Source organism: Poecilia reticulata, chromosome 11 (assembly GCF_904066995.2).
Source record: "Poecilia reticulata chromosome 11, P_reticulata-male-v2, whole genome shotgun sequence".
NCBI classification, from domain to species: domain Eukaryota; kingdom Metazoa; phylum Chordata; class Actinopteri; order Cyprinodontiformes; family Poeciliidae; genus Poecilia; species Poecilia reticulata.
The window spans coordinates 29419209-29434730 of NC_088840.1; the positions used below are offsets into that span (position 1 = coordinate 29419209).

At 52.5% G+C, this 15522-nt stretch overlaps 1 protein-coding gene across 11 annotated transcripts in view; it reads right to left on the reverse strand.

Annotated features, from left to right (window-relative positions):
* The window catches only part of LOC103460343 (plectin), an 81856-nt gene that overhangs the window by 7475 nt on the left and 58859 nt on the right, over positions 1–15522 (reverse strand). For 10 of the 11 annotated variants that reach the window (XM_081612179.1, XM_081612176.1, XM_081612178.1 and 7 more), the window contains 12 exons: positions 15345–15499; positions 14295–14421; positions 12492–12675; positions 12373–12393; positions 10649–10806; positions 10399–10577; positions 7627–7765; positions 7190–7546; positions 6995–7078; positions 6808–6912; positions 6609–6707; positions 53–3400 (listed from right to left, as the gene is read on the reverse strand). In XM_081612179.1, coding sequence (XP_081468305.1) covers positions 53–3400; positions 6609–6707; positions 6808–6912; positions 6995–7078; positions 7190–7546; positions 7627–7765; positions 10399–10577; positions 10649–10806; positions 12373–12393; positions 12492–12675; positions 14295–14421; positions 15345–15499 — 4956 coding nt within the window. The remainder of the gene's footprint in view (positions 1–52; positions 3401–6608; positions 6708–6807; positions 6913–6994; positions 7079–7189; positions 7547–7626; positions 7766–10398; positions 10578–10648; positions 10807–12372; positions 12394–12491; positions 12676–14294; positions 14422–15344; positions 15500–15522) is intronic. The other variant, XM_081612177.1, reaches the window with a different exon arrangement.

Sequence of the window (15522 nt, forward strand, 5' to 3'; positions counted from 1 at the left end):
TTTAGACATGAACTTAACATCAACATCTCAGTTTCTGTATTTTAATAACTACCTGCTGGGTTTTCTTCTGCAGCTCCTCAGCATCTTTTCTCAGCTTCTTCTTCTCGTCCTCCAGCTCAGCGATGGCTCTCTTCAGATCGTCGGCCTCTCTGGTGCTCTGCAGCCTCTGTGTCTCCAGCTTCTGCACCGTGGTTTCCGTTGCCTGTTTTTCGGTCTCCTGCAGACGAGCTCTAGCTTCATCGGCTTGCTTCCTGAACTTCTTGACCTCGCCCTCGGCTTTCGTCTGGGCGGCGCTGAGCTCCATGACTCTGAGCTTCAGCTTCTCTGCCTCAGCAGACGCTTCCAGCTGCCTGGAGCGCTCCGCTTCCAGAGATTTCTGGAAGTCTTCGGTGTCCTTATGGAGGCGCTGCTGGATCTGCTGTTTGTCCTGCTGCAGTTTTTTAGCCGTCTCCTGGGCCTGGTCCTTCAGCTTCTGCAGCTCCTCAGCTTCAGCCTTCAGTCTTGTGGCCTCCTGGATGGCCTGCATCTTCTCCTTCAGCATCTTCTCAGCGAGCGCTCTCTGCTCAGCAAGGTCTGCCTCAGCCGCCTGCCTCTGCCTGGCTGCATCTTCAGCCTCCACTGCGAGCCGAGCGGCCTCTGCTGCCAGGTGCTGCATCTTCTCGGCCTCCTCCTGGAGCAACTTCTGGGTGTTGTCTTGGTCTTTCTGCAGGAGGAGGCGGTTTTGCTCCTCGATCTTCAGTTTGCCTTTGAGGAGCTCGTCCATCTGATTCTTGACTCTGGAGAGTTCTTGCTCCACCTGCGCTTTCTGTTTGACGGCGTCGTTGACTTCTCCTTTAACTCTCTGCAGCTCAGCGTCCAGAAGCTCCTTCTGCTTGTCCGTTTCCTCCAGCTGCAGCTTGATGGCTGACAGCTCCTTCTCTACCTGAGACTTCTGCTTCAGCGCCTGCTCCGCCTCCTTCTTGTGTTTGGCCATGTCTGCGTCCGCCTGCTGCTTCTGCTGCAGCGCCGCAGCTTCGGCTGCCGCCCGCCGCGATGCCTCGTCCTCCGCCTCCTTCCTCAGTCTCTCTGCATCTTGTTGAGCCTTGGCCTGTTTCGCGGCTTCTTCTTCTGCAGATTTTTTCTGCTTCTCGGCCTCCTCGGCTTTCTGGCGAAGCAACGCCGCCTCTTTCTCGGCCTTCTCTTTGGCCTTCTCAGCGACTTCGGCGAGCTTCTTTGCGTTGTTAAACTCGTCTCTGAGCTTCTCCTGAGAGAGGACGTCCTCTTTGTTCTTGCTCAGGACGTTTTGGGCCTTCTGCTCTGCAGCGCTGCATTTCTGCGCCGCCTCGTTGGCCAGGACCACCTGCCTCTCCGCCTCTTTCTCGGCGTTGCTCCTCTGCTGGTTGGCTTCTTCCGCCTTCTTCTTGAGCCGCTCCACTTCCTGCTGAGCAGCCTTGCATTGGCGAGCCGCCTCTTCTTCTGCTGCAGTGATCCTCTTCACCTTCTCCTCAGCTTCCTTCCTCTTCTTCTCCTCCTTTGCTGCCAGTTGTTTCAGTTTCTCCGCCTCTTCTTCGGCCTTCAGCCTGCTCTTCTGCGTCTGCTCTGCAGCATCCTTCAGCTTCTTCAGCTCCTGCTCCAGGCTGGACTTCTCCTTTGCTGCTTTCTCAAAGTTGAGCCTGATGATGCGGATCTCCTCCTCCACCACGGTCTTCTGCCTCAGAGTTTCCTCCACCACCGTCTTCTGTCTCTCCAGCTCGGATTCGGACGAGCCCTTCAGCTGACTCATCTTCTCCTCGATCTGCTGCTTGTGCTGGGCGGCCTGGTCCTCCAGGAGCTTCCTCTGATACGCCTCTTCCTCAGCCTTCCTCTTCAGCCTCTCGTTCTCGGCCTCCTTGGCCTTCAGGGCGATCTCTGCCTGCGTCTTCACCTGCGTGGCCTCGTCGATGGCGGCCAGCTTCTCCTTGAGGATCTTCTCTGCCTCGGCCCTCTGCTGTGCCGCCTCTTCCTCGGCCCTCTGCCGCTGCCTCTGGGCCTCCTCGGCGACGGCTCGGAGCCGCGCCGCCTCCTCGGCCAGCTGCTTCATCTTCAGAGCCTCTGACTCCAGCAGCTGCTTGCTCTTCTCCGACTTGGACAGCGTCTCCTGCTCAGCTGTGACCTTCATCTGCAGCAGGGTGTCCATCTCTCCACGGACCCTGGCCAGCTCATCCTCCAGCTGTTTCCTCTGGCTCTCTGCGGCGGCCACCTCGTTCTTCAGCCGCTGCAGCTCGCTGTCCAGCAGCGCTCTCTGCTGGTCGGCGTGCTCAAAGTCAGCCTTGAGGCGGATGCACTCCTGCTCCGCAGACAGTTTCTGCTGAGCAATCTGCTCGGCGAACTGCCGCTGCTTCTCCAGCTCCTTCTCGGCGCTGTCCTTCTGCTTCAGCGCCGCCTCCTCCGCCTTGGTCCTCCGCTTGGCGTCTCGCTCGGCTTCAGCCTTCTGCCGCTCGGCCTCCTGCTGAGCCTGGCTCTTCTTCTGGGCTTCCTCCTCGGCCTGCAGCCGCAGGCGCAGCGCCTCGTTGGCTTTTTGCCTCCACGTCTCCAGCTCCTGCTCCGCCTGCTGCCTGGCTCTGTCGGCTTCATCCTGCAGCCTCCTCAGCCGCTCGGCTTCTTCCTGCAGCTGCAGCACCGCGCCCTGCTCCTTCTTCAGCGACTCCTCCAGCTGGGTGGTCTTCTCTGTGAACATCGAGGCCTTGGTCTGCATCTGGGTGGCGGCGCTCCGCTGTGCTACCTCCTCCACCACCTTGACCTGCCTCAGCTGCTCCTCCTCGGCTTGCTTCACGCGCCGCTCCGCCTCCTCCGCCTGCGTTTTGAACCTCTGCAGCTCCTCCAAGGCTTTCTGCTTCTGCTTGGCCGCCTCCCTCTCGGCTTCCGCTTTGCGCTTCAGCTCTTCCTCTGCGGTTTTCTTCTTCTGGGTCTCCTCTGCCACCTGCCTGCGGAGCCGCTCCGCCTCGTCCTGAGCGGCCCTGCGGAGCGTGTCGGCCTCGGCGGCCCGGTCCCGGAGGCTCTGCAGCTCGGACTCGGCGGAGGTCTTCTGCCTCATGGTGGTCTCCAGCTGGATGCGGACCAGGCGGATCTCCTCCTCGATCTTGGAGCGGCTGTCCAGCGCCTCCTGCAGCTGCTGGCTCTTGGACCTGGCCTCCTGCTCCGACAGACTCCTCAGCTGCTGCAGCTCCTGCTGGATGTTCTTCTTCTGCTGCTCGGAGTCGGCGGCGGCGCCCTGCCTCCTGCTGGCCTCCTGCTGCATCTGCAGCTTCAGCTCCTGCGCCTCCTGCTCCGCCCTGGCTGCCGACTGAGCCTGAGCTTCAGCCAGCCGCTTCTGCTTGTCCAACTCGGCCTGAACCTCGGCCAGCTTCCTCCTCTCCTCTTCTTTCAGCTGCTCCGATGTTTTCTGGTTGGGTTGAAGCAAAGAGGACGAAGATTAGAGACGCACAGCTACAGAAACACATGGAGCTTTACGTCCTCCATTAAATCATGTCTAGGAGGTTTTCTGGAGAAACAAGATGTGGTTTATTTCTCACTTCTCAGCAAATATTAATAAAAATATTTCAAGATGTGGGGCTGCACAGTGGTGCAGTGAGTAGAGCTGCTGCCTTGCAGCAAGAAGGTTCTGGGTTCGATTCCTGGTCTTTCTGCATGGAGTCTCCATGTTCTCCCTGCATGGTGGGTTTTCTCCAGGTACTCCGGTTTCCTCCCACAGTCCAGAAACATGACTGTCAGGTTAACTGGCCTCTCCAAATCGCCCCTAGGTGTGTGTGTGTGTGTGTGTGTCTCTGTGTTGCCCTGCGACAGACTGGCGACCTGTGACCCGTCCAGGTGACCCCGCCTCTCACCCAGAACATTAGCATTTCAGGATGTTTTATTTTAACACAATAAAACTCAAGATAACGACGTATTTTGTCATCTTAAAATATTTATTTCAGGAAAAATAAATAAATCTGAGAAAAGTTAAAAATATGAAATCATCTTCAGATAATTGTTTCTTCAGTTTTCTAAATATCTAATTTCTTTCCAAGGAAAACACATGAAATGTTTTTCTCGTTCTTCACATCATTTCCTCATGAGAAAGAAAAAATATCAGAATATGAACATTTTTGGAGGAATCTGAAAATCTTTTAATCTGTAATTCATTCATTTTCTAATAATTTATTGTCCAAAATGGGGATATTTGGAGTTTGGAGAAAAAGATTCACAAATAAATACGAACAAAAAAATGCTTTTTTACAGAAAACACATTTTTCTCTAACTTTGATCATTTCTTTGTCAATTCTTGATTTACTGATAAAATATCTGAATATTATCTGAAAAATGACCAGAAAATATCAAAATATTGAGGAAAGTTTCCAGGATTTGTTTCCTCATGTTCAGACAATATTTTCTTCTAATGAAACTTTATTTTGTTCCATGAGGAAGTCATCATCAGAAGGATGTAAAAGTTTTATTGGCTCTTTATTTGACAGTGAATTGACAGGAAAGTGGGTATTGAGAGAAGCAAAGGTCACCCGGCCGGGAATCGAACCTGCGGGTGTGTTCTGAGCTGGACGCTGCATCCACTGCACCAGGACGTAAACGAGTGTTAAACTTTTTCTTTGGGGGAAAGTTATTTTAGAGGCGTTTAAAGCGGTGCTGTTTTGGGTCGGTTCAAGGACCTTTGACCTTTTAACGCTCTGATGGCGGTGCATTCAGGGACCATCTGTAAACTACTGAGTTTCTGGTTTCATCTTTTTATCCCATCCAGCAGAACTTCTTAGAACCGTTTAGAGCTAAGGAAGGAAATCCGTCCTGAGACGAAGGCCAGCGGAGCCACAGTGGGTCCTGGAGGCCCGGCGTCCTGCACGGCCCGGTTCTGTCTCACCTGGATCCAATGACGGCTCATTGGAGGAACTTTGACCTGCTGAGGAGGAAGTGGAACATGCAGGACCCGCTGCGGCTCCACTGACGCTTTCATTCATGGGCTGTTTGATTGTTAATGTGAAGGCAGCAGATTAGGATTACAGTCTGAAAACATCTGGTTTGACATCAAATGACGGAACATCTGGTTTCTGAAGCTTCAGAAAACAACCAACTAGACGTGCAGGATTACAGCTGAGAGGCTTTATGAGAGTTTAAACTTCAACTTTCTGCTCATAAACTAAACAGGAAGTTCAGGGAAGAAACTTTAATCCAGATTAATAATCTAGTCCATGAGCAGAGCAGCGATGGAAACGTCGGGTCCGTCTGGTTTCTGATATTTTATGACGTCTGAAAAGCATAAAACCTTTTTTCTTTCCAAAGCGGAGTCCGGCGGTTCGATTCCTGGATCCAATGCTTTTCAGACCGACTTCAGTCGGAACGTCACGCCGACGTTCCATACGGACCCAGGCTCTGACCCGGCTCTGCTGCCCCCTGCTGGACAGCAGATCAGATCATGTCCAGTATGTGGGTGATCTGCATCTGGTCCAGCTGATTCTGGATCATGAGTCGAGTTCCTGCTGCAGTCAGACGTTTCTCGCATCGCTCCAGCCGATTCTGGTACCGGGTCAGAACCAGAAACCGGCACCGTTCTGTTTGGTTTACCTCCAGATATCAGATGTTTAGAAATATTCTTCCTTCAGAACCATCCTGATGTCAAACCCAAACGGTTCAGACCGACTCGGAGATGTTGCTGCTTTACACCAGAAACTTAAAATAACCAGCAGGAAGTTCTGAGCATCATGCAGACATGGAACGGAAACGCCCAGCAAACGGAGAACAATGAGAAATCCCACACTGACTGAGGACATGAAGGCAACACGCAGGCAGGAGAACGAGCCGAACAAAACAAGAACATCAGCATCTAGAAACCGTCAGATCCTCCAGATTCACCTGACCAGTTCACTGGTCATCACTGGTCCAGTTCACCAGACCAATTCTCTGAACTAGTTCACCAGTCCAGTTCACCGGTCCAGTTCACTGAACCAGTTCACTGGTCCGGCTCAGGAGGAACCATAAAGTTTCCTGCTTGGTTCTGGTGTCACGGTTTAAAGTGTCCCTGCAGAACGCGGCTCTGTGGCTCTTGGTTCCTCACAGAAACATTCTGCCTGAGTTCTGGTGGAAACTGCCAGACCGGGTCAGAACCAGCAGCTGTGAACCAGACCTTCTTGGTTCCACGACAGTTTGTTGGATCCGTTCAGGTTTATAAACATTAAATTCTGAAATAATGAAGCTCAGATTTTATTTCAGAAAAAATTAAAAACTTAAGTAAACTGAAAAAACTGAAATTACAGATTTAAAAACTAATCAATATTTCAACAACATGAAAGTGGATCTGAAAGATTTCTGAGATTCTGAACTTTCCCCACAGACAGGAAGTGATGTCGTTGTTAAATACCTGGGTGCTGGGGGAACATTCACCATGCAGCAGGTCAGAGGAGCCAAACAGAAGAGAAAGTTAGAAACCAAGGAGAACCGGCAGGAAGGGGCGGAGCCAGCCGGTCATGTGACCCGCCGGCTTCCTGTTTGCCGACCGGGTCACATGGTCGACACGGAGGACGGACGGTTTCGCCGCGGCGGGGCGGGAACCGGTTCCGTCGGCCGGACCCGCGGGTAAAAACGGCCCGGTCAGCGGGAGCTGCGCTCACCTGGTCGGCCTCCAGGCGGCGCTGCGCGTCGGTGACGAAGCGGACGCTCTGTGCGGCGAGCGTCATCAGCTCGCTGTAGCGGCTCCGCAGCGACACGTACTGCAGACACACAGACACATCAGGTTCTGGACCCAAACGGCTCAGCGTGCTGCCCCCCACCTCCAGCCCCTCCCCCTCGCCTCAAGCCCCGCCCCCTGACCTCCTGGATGACGCCATCGGAGGAAGTCTCCATCCGTGGTTTCTTCAGAGGAGAAGCCGAGGGATCCTGCAGAGCTCTGTAGGTCAGCACCAGCAGCTCGTAATCCTTCAGAACACAAAGTCCAAATGGGTCAGAACCGACCGGACCGGACCTCTGGTTCCGCCAGCAGCTGCTCAGCCGCCCTCACCTTGATGGAGTCGATGTACGCCGTGGCGTTTTTATAACAACTCTCCACTTCGTCTCGGTTCTTCTTCATCTCCTCCAGGAGTTTCTGAAATAAGTTTTAAAAATATTATCAAAACTTTTCTGTGGTTATTGTATATCAGAGGTTTTTATTGCTACATTGATTATTATTTATTGATTTACACCCTGACCCCCCCACCTCCTCCTGGACCAGCCGGTCCCGCAGCGCCGCTCCGTCTCCGATGGGGACGTCCTGGACGTCCTGGTGTCTCCGCCGGACGTCTTCCAGCCAGCGGCTCAGCGAGTCGCAGCTCTCCCTGTGGCTGCGCATGCGGCGCTGCAGCTGCTGCAGCTCCCGCAGCCGCAGGTCCGTCTGGGCCAGCAGGTTCTGCCGGCGCTCCAGCAGGTCGGCCGCCAGCCGCCGGTACCGCTCCAGCTCGTCGTCGCGTTCGCCGTGGATCCGGCTCGTCGTGTCGCCGACGGCGGCCGCGCGCCGCAGCTCGTCCTGCAGCCGGTCGGAGACGGCCCGGTCGGCCTCGGCCTCGCCGCGCAGCGCCTGGGCGGAGAGACGCGGCGGTCAGCCGGAGCGCCAGGAAGGCCGGAGCGTGAGAGAATCCGGACGGATCGGGTCGATACCTTCAGCTGGCCGCGCTGCTCCTCCACCTCCGGCTCCGACGCCGGAACCTTGGCCGCGTCCCGCAGGCGCGACTCCAGGCTCTGCAGCGACTCTTCGGCATCGTTGGCGTTCCTGATCACAACGTCGATGGTCTTCAGCCTGGAACGCCGGAAACAGGTCAGGAGATACAGGAAGCTGTGTGGAGCCCCTCCCACACCTGTTTCTGCAGGGTCAGCTGGCTGAAAGCCACTTTAAGAGATGAAAACTGTTCCCGACCAGAGCAGAGACCATTTCTTCAACATTTACAGGAAAAATATGAATTTACCTGAGAAAAAAATCTGCAGAGTTTTTAAAAACGGATAAATGCTGGAAACGTGATAACATGCGGGGGGGGGGGGGGGGGGGGGCTAGGGGTTCTTAGGGTTAACCCACGAAGCTGAAGCTGGTTTCCATTTCTAGCTTCCAATAGCTAAAGGGCGATTCCACTTAATTTTTCACTGCCTTCTGCATCTTTAATCGACTCTAGTTTAAAAACTACAACATCTAGAGACTTAAAGCCTGGACTGGATTATTCTCCTCTTCAAGAAGAATCTTTATAACCATATTTGGGGTTTGTGAAACTTTTATCTGATTTGTGAAACTTCAGAAAAGGGCGATATTACCACTTTTTAAAATCTTTTATCACACGAGAACTGCTCTGATTCCAAAGCTCCAGTCCAGGTGTTGTGGCTTGAAGAGGAGAATAATCCAGTCCAGGCTTTCAGTCTCTAGGTGTTGTAGTTTTTTATTTAGAGCAGTTCTAGTATGAAAGAGATGGAAAAAATGGTGATAATCGAACTTTGAGGTTTCACAAATCCCAAACATGGTTATAAAGATTCTTCTAGAAGCGGAGAATAATCCAGCCCAAGTTTCAAGTCTCTAGGTGTTGTAGTTTTTAAACGATTAAAGATGCGGAAGGTAGTGAAAAATTAAGTGGTTGGAAGCTAGAAATGGAAACCAGCTTCAGCTTCCTTAACCCTTGACCCCAAGTGCCCTTTTGGTCAATTATTATTATAATTTTTTTATATTATTATTTCCTAAGCCTCTTCTGACACATAATAACATGTACTAAAATTATGTAGTTTTTGTTGGGTTTGTTTTGTACATCATCATAAGCCCTCTGGTCACCTTGTTACCTTTGACCTTTAGCCCGTGACGCATGACCCAGTTGCCTCTCGCAGTGAGATGAGGCGGCTAACTGTAGCTACATGTAGCGAACGTTCCAGATTACAGATCAGTTTTTGGTGAATAAAAAACGTTTTTGGTGAATAAAGTGGAGACTTGCTGCTTGTCAGATGATGGAAAACGTTGAAGTATCGTTTCTGCTTCAGCTCGGAGTCGCGGTTTAAGCAGAGAGGTAATGAAATACAACAGACACTGACAGGCCTCTGCGTCTGCCTTTCTCTGAAGAACTACTGAGGGGAGGAGACAACCAGGTGAGGAGAAACTGTTCTTATCTATCATTCAGTATTTTTATCATGCAGACATTAGGCTGTTGTTGTTGTGCTATTAGCTAGCTGCTAGCTAACAACTTTGCTAGCAAAGCTAGATAACTAAAAGCTTCTCCCCTGTATCTTTAATGATATCAGTCATTCTTCAGTATTTATTATGCAATAAGGCTCATCGCCCGTCCAGAACTGATCATCTCCATATGGATACATGTCAGATCTTCTAACTTCCTTTGCTGCATAATGTACATTTCATTTATTCAGCGTTAGGTAAATGTATCCTGAAGGAGAATAACACTTAAATAAAAGTCCATATTCATTTAGAATTAAAAATAACTCAGCCTGAATTACCATGATAGATTTAATGAATGTAATAAAAGTTTATCATTAATGAAGGGAAAAAACTCAACCAGACTTTAAGTTTCTGGTTCTCAGAGTATGAAGTTAAATTTGTTTCCTAATTATTCAATGAAACAAAAAAACCTCAGTTAAGTAAAATAAAATTGTTATCAAAACTTTTGTAATTGTAATGATTCCTTTTTAAAAAACAAATCGTTTTGTTTAAAAAACTTTTTAATTAAATAACTAATTTTTGTCTTGTGAACATAAAAAGTTATTTGCCAAACAAACTTTAATTTTCTCACATCATAAATCTTCTGTTGTGATTTTAGGCCCCGCCCACGACTCATGTGAGAATCACAAGCAAAACTTTGAATATTAAGAAAATATTCATGACAAGCGCAAATAAGTTTGTCTTGCAAAAAAAAAAAAAAAAAATCACTTCATGGCACAAAAATGTGTGATTTTAATTTTTTTAAAAAGTTTTTTTTAAGCAAAACTCAGCAGGTTTTCTCATGGTGACATTAACTATTCAATATGTGTCTTTTTCCTGCAGTCCAGTTAAAGTTTGCTGCAGCTCTGCTGTCCTGACCGTCTTCATCTCCACTCAGCAAACAGGCAGATCTGTTATAGATTACAGTCACTGAACGGCTGCATTGAGCCCTAGTTTATATTTTAATAGTGTAATTATGTAAAGACTAAATATGTCTGCTGGTCCAGCTCTGAGTTACATATCCGGATAAATTGCTGGTTTGAATATTGCAAAACTTTCCTTTAACAAAATGCAGAAAGAAATTAGTAATAAAATATCTAACATATGCATAGAGTTATGCTCTATATGGAGATGTTTGTTAGCTTTGATTGTTTATCACATTTTGTAATTTATCTGTTAAAAGCTGTTTGTTAGATGGGCCCCTTTGTTTTGAGCAGCTGCCCCTTTAGTGGTCTCTGCTGACTGGTGCTCACCTGTCCAGGTAGACGGTGGACAGGCCGTAGACGGCCTCCATCTTCTTCAGGGTCAGGTCCAGCTCGGAGCGCAAAATCGGACCGGCGCCGGCCGGCTGCGGACCCGCCAGAACCGCCTCCGTCTTCTCAGCGACGGCGCCGAGCTCCTTCTGCAGGCCCTCCAGCTCAGTCTGGACCTTCTGCACAGATACAGAACCGGGTGAGAACCGGAGCAGAACCGGAGCAGAACCGGGTCAGAAGCAGCTGGTACCATCTGCTCGGCCGTCTTGGCGGCGCAGGCCCTCAGCGGCTCGCCGTCGGCCGGCTGCCGCAGACGCGTCAGCGTTTTGTTCTCGCAGCGCTCCAGACGCAGACGCAGGTCCTTCATCTGGGTCAGGAAGGTCTGACACAGCGACTCGTCCTGATCGCCTGCAGGGGGCGGGGCACGAGACACAGACAACACCTGAACAGGTGGGGGGAGCAGAGCTCTGGAGAGGTCAACACATGACCTGCAGTTACCAAGGCCTGCAGACCACAGAGTGGGCGGGGCCAAGGCCTGCAGACCACAGAGTGGGCGGGGCCAAGGCCTGCAGACCACAGAGTGGGCGGGGCCAAGGCCTGCAGACCACAGAGTGGGCGGGGCCAAGGCCTGCAGACCACAGAGTGGGCGGGGCCAAGGCCTGCAGACCACAGAGTGGGCGGGGCCAAACCCTGCCTGATCCGTCTCCTTCGCTCCACATGTCCGGTTCTCTCTCTCCTTTCATTCCTTTAGTTTCTCAAACGTCTCCAGGCTGACCTGGTTCTGCTAGCCCCCTTTACTCGGACCACCGAACACGACTTCCTAACATCTACAGCCTGAAATGCAAACATTGGCCTCCTAACTCACTGTTGTTGTTCCTCCTAACCTGAAGGGGGCACTGTTTGGTAAATGTGACTGGCCATGATAAAACAACCACGATGTGAGTTATTTACAGATTCTGAAAGTGTGGATTCTAATCTAGTTACAGGAAACGCATCATAAAAAGTCCTTCACTGCAACTGTTGTGTGCATTACTAGCATTTAATTTGTCATTTCAAAGCATAATAAAAGAAACGTAGATTTGAGTTGCTTTGGCAAAAACATTTTCTCGGACAGTAGACAGTCCAACATAATTCATTTGATTTCAGGCGCTAAGATGCAGTTGGTCAGCGCGGGGTGCAGCGCTGCTCACTGCCTCGTCACATGGCGTTCAGCTCAGCCGCAGAAATAGATCTGTAGACATAGATCTGCATGCTTGCAGACTGACCCCGCCCTCTAGCTGGCCCCGCCCACAGACTGACCCCGCCCTCTAGCTGACCCCGCCCACAGACTGACCCCGCCCTCTAGCTGGCCCCGCCCACAGACTGACCCCGCCCTCTAGCTGGCCCCGCCCACAGACTGACCCCGCCCTCTAGCTGGCCCCGCCCACAGACTGACCCCGCCCTCTAGCTGGCCCCGCCCACAGACTGACCCCGCCCTCTAGCTGGCCCCGCCCACTGACTGGCCCCGCCCTCTAGCTGGCCCCGCCCACAGACTGACCCCGCCCTCTAGCTGGTCCCGCCCTCTAGCTGACCCCGCCCTCTAGCTGACCCCGCCCACAGACTGACCCCGCCCACTAGCTGACCCCGCCCTCTAGCTGGTCCCGCCCTCTAGCTGGCCCCGCCCCATTTCCCGGTCTGCAGCCTGTCCTTTCTCTGTTTTGTCTCGTCATTTCAAGACTTTCTGTAAGTTTTTCATCCTTCATGTTAGTGATACGTTAACAGAAGAGTTTATCTCCCAGTTATTACAGAGTTATTGATTATAGATGAGAATCAGCTGCTGTAAAACATGCAGACAGGAAAACCTAACCAGTGATGTTAGGATGAAATAAATCAGCGAAGTTTATTAACATCAGAGACTCGATGCATGAAATGCCCCAACAGGCGACAGAGCGCATTCATTCCTGCTCAGCCAATCAGAAGCTGCCGCTGCCTTACCTGCTCTGGGCAGGACGAAGCCTGCAACAGGAAGCCAACAAGCATTTCACTGTCAGGTGACCGACATGTTCACAAGAAATGATGATGATGACGACGACCATGTAGGGAACAGAACGGACCTTGCTCTGCGGCGCTGACCATGGTCTGGTAGTGCTGGCTGGCCCGGTTGTAGCTGGACTCCACCTGCATCCGGTCCTCCGCCCCGAACGTCTGCGAGTCCGGACTGTCCCGCAGGAAGTCCTGGTAGTGCTGCTCCAGGTTCCGGAGCGCCAGCCGGTACTCGTCCACCCGCAGAGTCTTAAACTGGAGGAAACGCAGCATCTGTTAGCACCCCCAGTTAGCATCCACAACTAGCATCCGTTAGCATCCCCAACTAGCATCCGTTAGCACCCCCTGCTAGCATCCGTTAGCACCCCCAGCTAGCATCCGTTAGCATCCACAACTAGCATCCGTTAGCACCCCCTGCTAGCATCCGTTAGCACCCCCAGCTAGCATCCGTTAGCATCCACAACTAGCATCCGTTAGCATCCACAACTAGTATCCGTTAGCATCCACAACTAGCATCCTTTAGCACCCCCCTGCTAGCATCCGTTAGCACCCCCAGCTAGCATCCGTTAGCACCTCCAGCTAGTATCCGTTAGCATCCACAGCTAGCATCCGTTAGCATCCCCAGCTAGTATCCGTTAGCATCGATAACTAGTATCCGTTAGCATCCCCAGCTAGTATCTGTTAGCATCGATAACTAGTATCCGTTAGCATCCCCAGCTAGTATCCGTTAGCATCGATAACTAGTATCTGTTAGCATCCCCAGCTAGTATCTGTTAGCATCCCCAGCTAGTATCCGTTAGCATCGATAACTAGTATCCGTTAGCAACCCCTGCTAGCACCCGTTAGCATCCCCAGCTAGCATCCATTAGCACCTCCAGCTAGTATCCGTTAGCACCCCCAGCTAGCATCCGTTAGCACCCCCAGCTAGCATCCGTTAGCATCCCCATCTAGCATCCGTTAGCATCGATAACTAGTATCCGTTAGCAACCCCTGCTAGCACCCGTTAGCACCCCCAGCTAGCATCCATTAGCACCCCCAGCTAGTATCCGTTAGCACCCCCAGCTAGCATCCGTTAGCACCCCCAGCTAGCATCCGTTAGCACCCCCAGCTAGCATCCGTTAGCACCCCCAGCTAGCATCCGTTAGCATCCCCATCTAGCATCCGTTAGCATCGATAACTAGTATCCAGTAGCACCCCCAGCTAGCATCCGTTAGCATCCCCAGCTAGTATCCGTTAGCACCCCCAGCTAGCATCCGTTAGCATCCCCAGCTAGCATCCGTTAGCACCCCCAGCTAGTATCCGTTAGCACCCCCAGCTAGCATCCGTTAGCATCCCCAGCTAGTATCTGTTAGCATCCCCAGCTAGTATCCGTTAGCATCCCCAGCTAGTACCAGTTCCACACCAGTTAGTGATGCTAACAGTCACCCAGAGTTTAGCTTTAACCTCCAAACATTTAGATGTTTACTGGGTTCAGCTTCCAAACAGGAAACTAGTGATGATTAAAGTTATTCAAAATAATCAAAGTGGTCATTGATCGGCTCAGAGAGCATCAGCCGTGATGCTCTGGACCCGAGGAACTAATGAATCATCAGAAATAATCAGGTCCATTGATCCAGAAGCTGATGGAGCGCTCCGGCTTTATTATTTATTATAGAGACAAGTTCACTTCAAATTATAATCCTTAAAAAGCGTTGAGACAATCTAATTATGTTATTTGATTAAATTCATATTCTCCTCACCCAGAGGTAACATTTATCCAAACCAGAGTTAATTTAACTCCCAAATCTTCTCATCACCACAACAACAGTTGGAACCAGCGGAGGAAGCTCCGCCTCCAGCGGAGGAAGCTCCGCCTCCAGCGGCGGTGCCGTTACCATGGTGACGTTCCAGGAGTTGATGATGTGGACGTCCCTCATCAGGTACTGCCAGGACAGCAGGCTCTTCAGGTCCACAAACATGGTCTGCCACATGGCCTGCAGGCGCTGCAGGTTCCCGTCCAGCCTGGGGGAGACGGCGGGTTAGAGCGGGTCGGGACCGGACCGGACCGGACCCGACCGGACGGCCTCCAAAGTTTTTATCATGAGGCCAAACATGTGGCGTTGTTTCTGTAATCTGGCCAAACTGAAACAATAATTTCCATTTTTATCAAACATGAAGTTGCAGTTTGAGGGCCGCCCCTGGCGCACGGCCCCCTGCCCCAGAACCGTCCCCCCACCCCAGAACCGTCCCCCCACCCCAGAACCGGCCCCCCCACTCCCAGTACCGGCCCACGGCTCCAGTACTGGCCCCCCTACTCTAGTACTGTCCCACCCCCTGCCCCCAGCACTGTCCCCCACCCCTGTACTGTCCCCCACCCCAGAACCGGCCCCCCCACCCCCAGTACTGGCCCCCCTACCCTATCACCGTCCCCCCCACCCGTGGTACAGCCCCCCCTGCCCCCAGAACCGTCCCCCCAAAACCGGCCCCCCACTCCCCGTACTGGCCCCCCTCCCCTAGTACCGGCCCCCCACCCGTGGTACAGCCCCCCCGCCTCCAGAACCGTCCCCCCACTCCCAGTACCGGCCCACGGCCCCAGTACTGGCCCCCCTACTCTAGTACCGTCCCCCCACCCCAGAACCGGCCCCCCTCTCCCAGTACCGGCCCACGGCCCCAGTACTGGCCCCCCTACTCTAGTACCGTCCCCCCCGCCCCCAGTACTGTCTCCCACCCCAGTACCGTCCCCCCTACTCTAGTACCGTCCCCCACCCCAGAACCGGCCCCCCCACTCCCAGTACCGGCCCACGGCCCCAGTACTGGCCCCCCTACTCTAGTACCGTCCCCCCCCTGACCCCAGTACCGTCCCCCACCCCAATACTGACCCCAGTACCGTCCCCCACCCCTGTACTGTCCCCCCCACCCCAGTATCGTCCCCCCGCCGGTCTTACCCGGCGACGCTGTTCACCGCGTCCTTATTGGTGGGTGGAACCAGGAAGCAGACGGACGGGACCGCCGCCTCGCTGCCGCGGTCGTTCAGAACCCGCCAGCTGAACGGCTGGGAGTTGCTGAGCAGAGCGCACTCATCCCCTCTGTGGACTGTGATCTGCAGGAGGACCAGAACCGGGT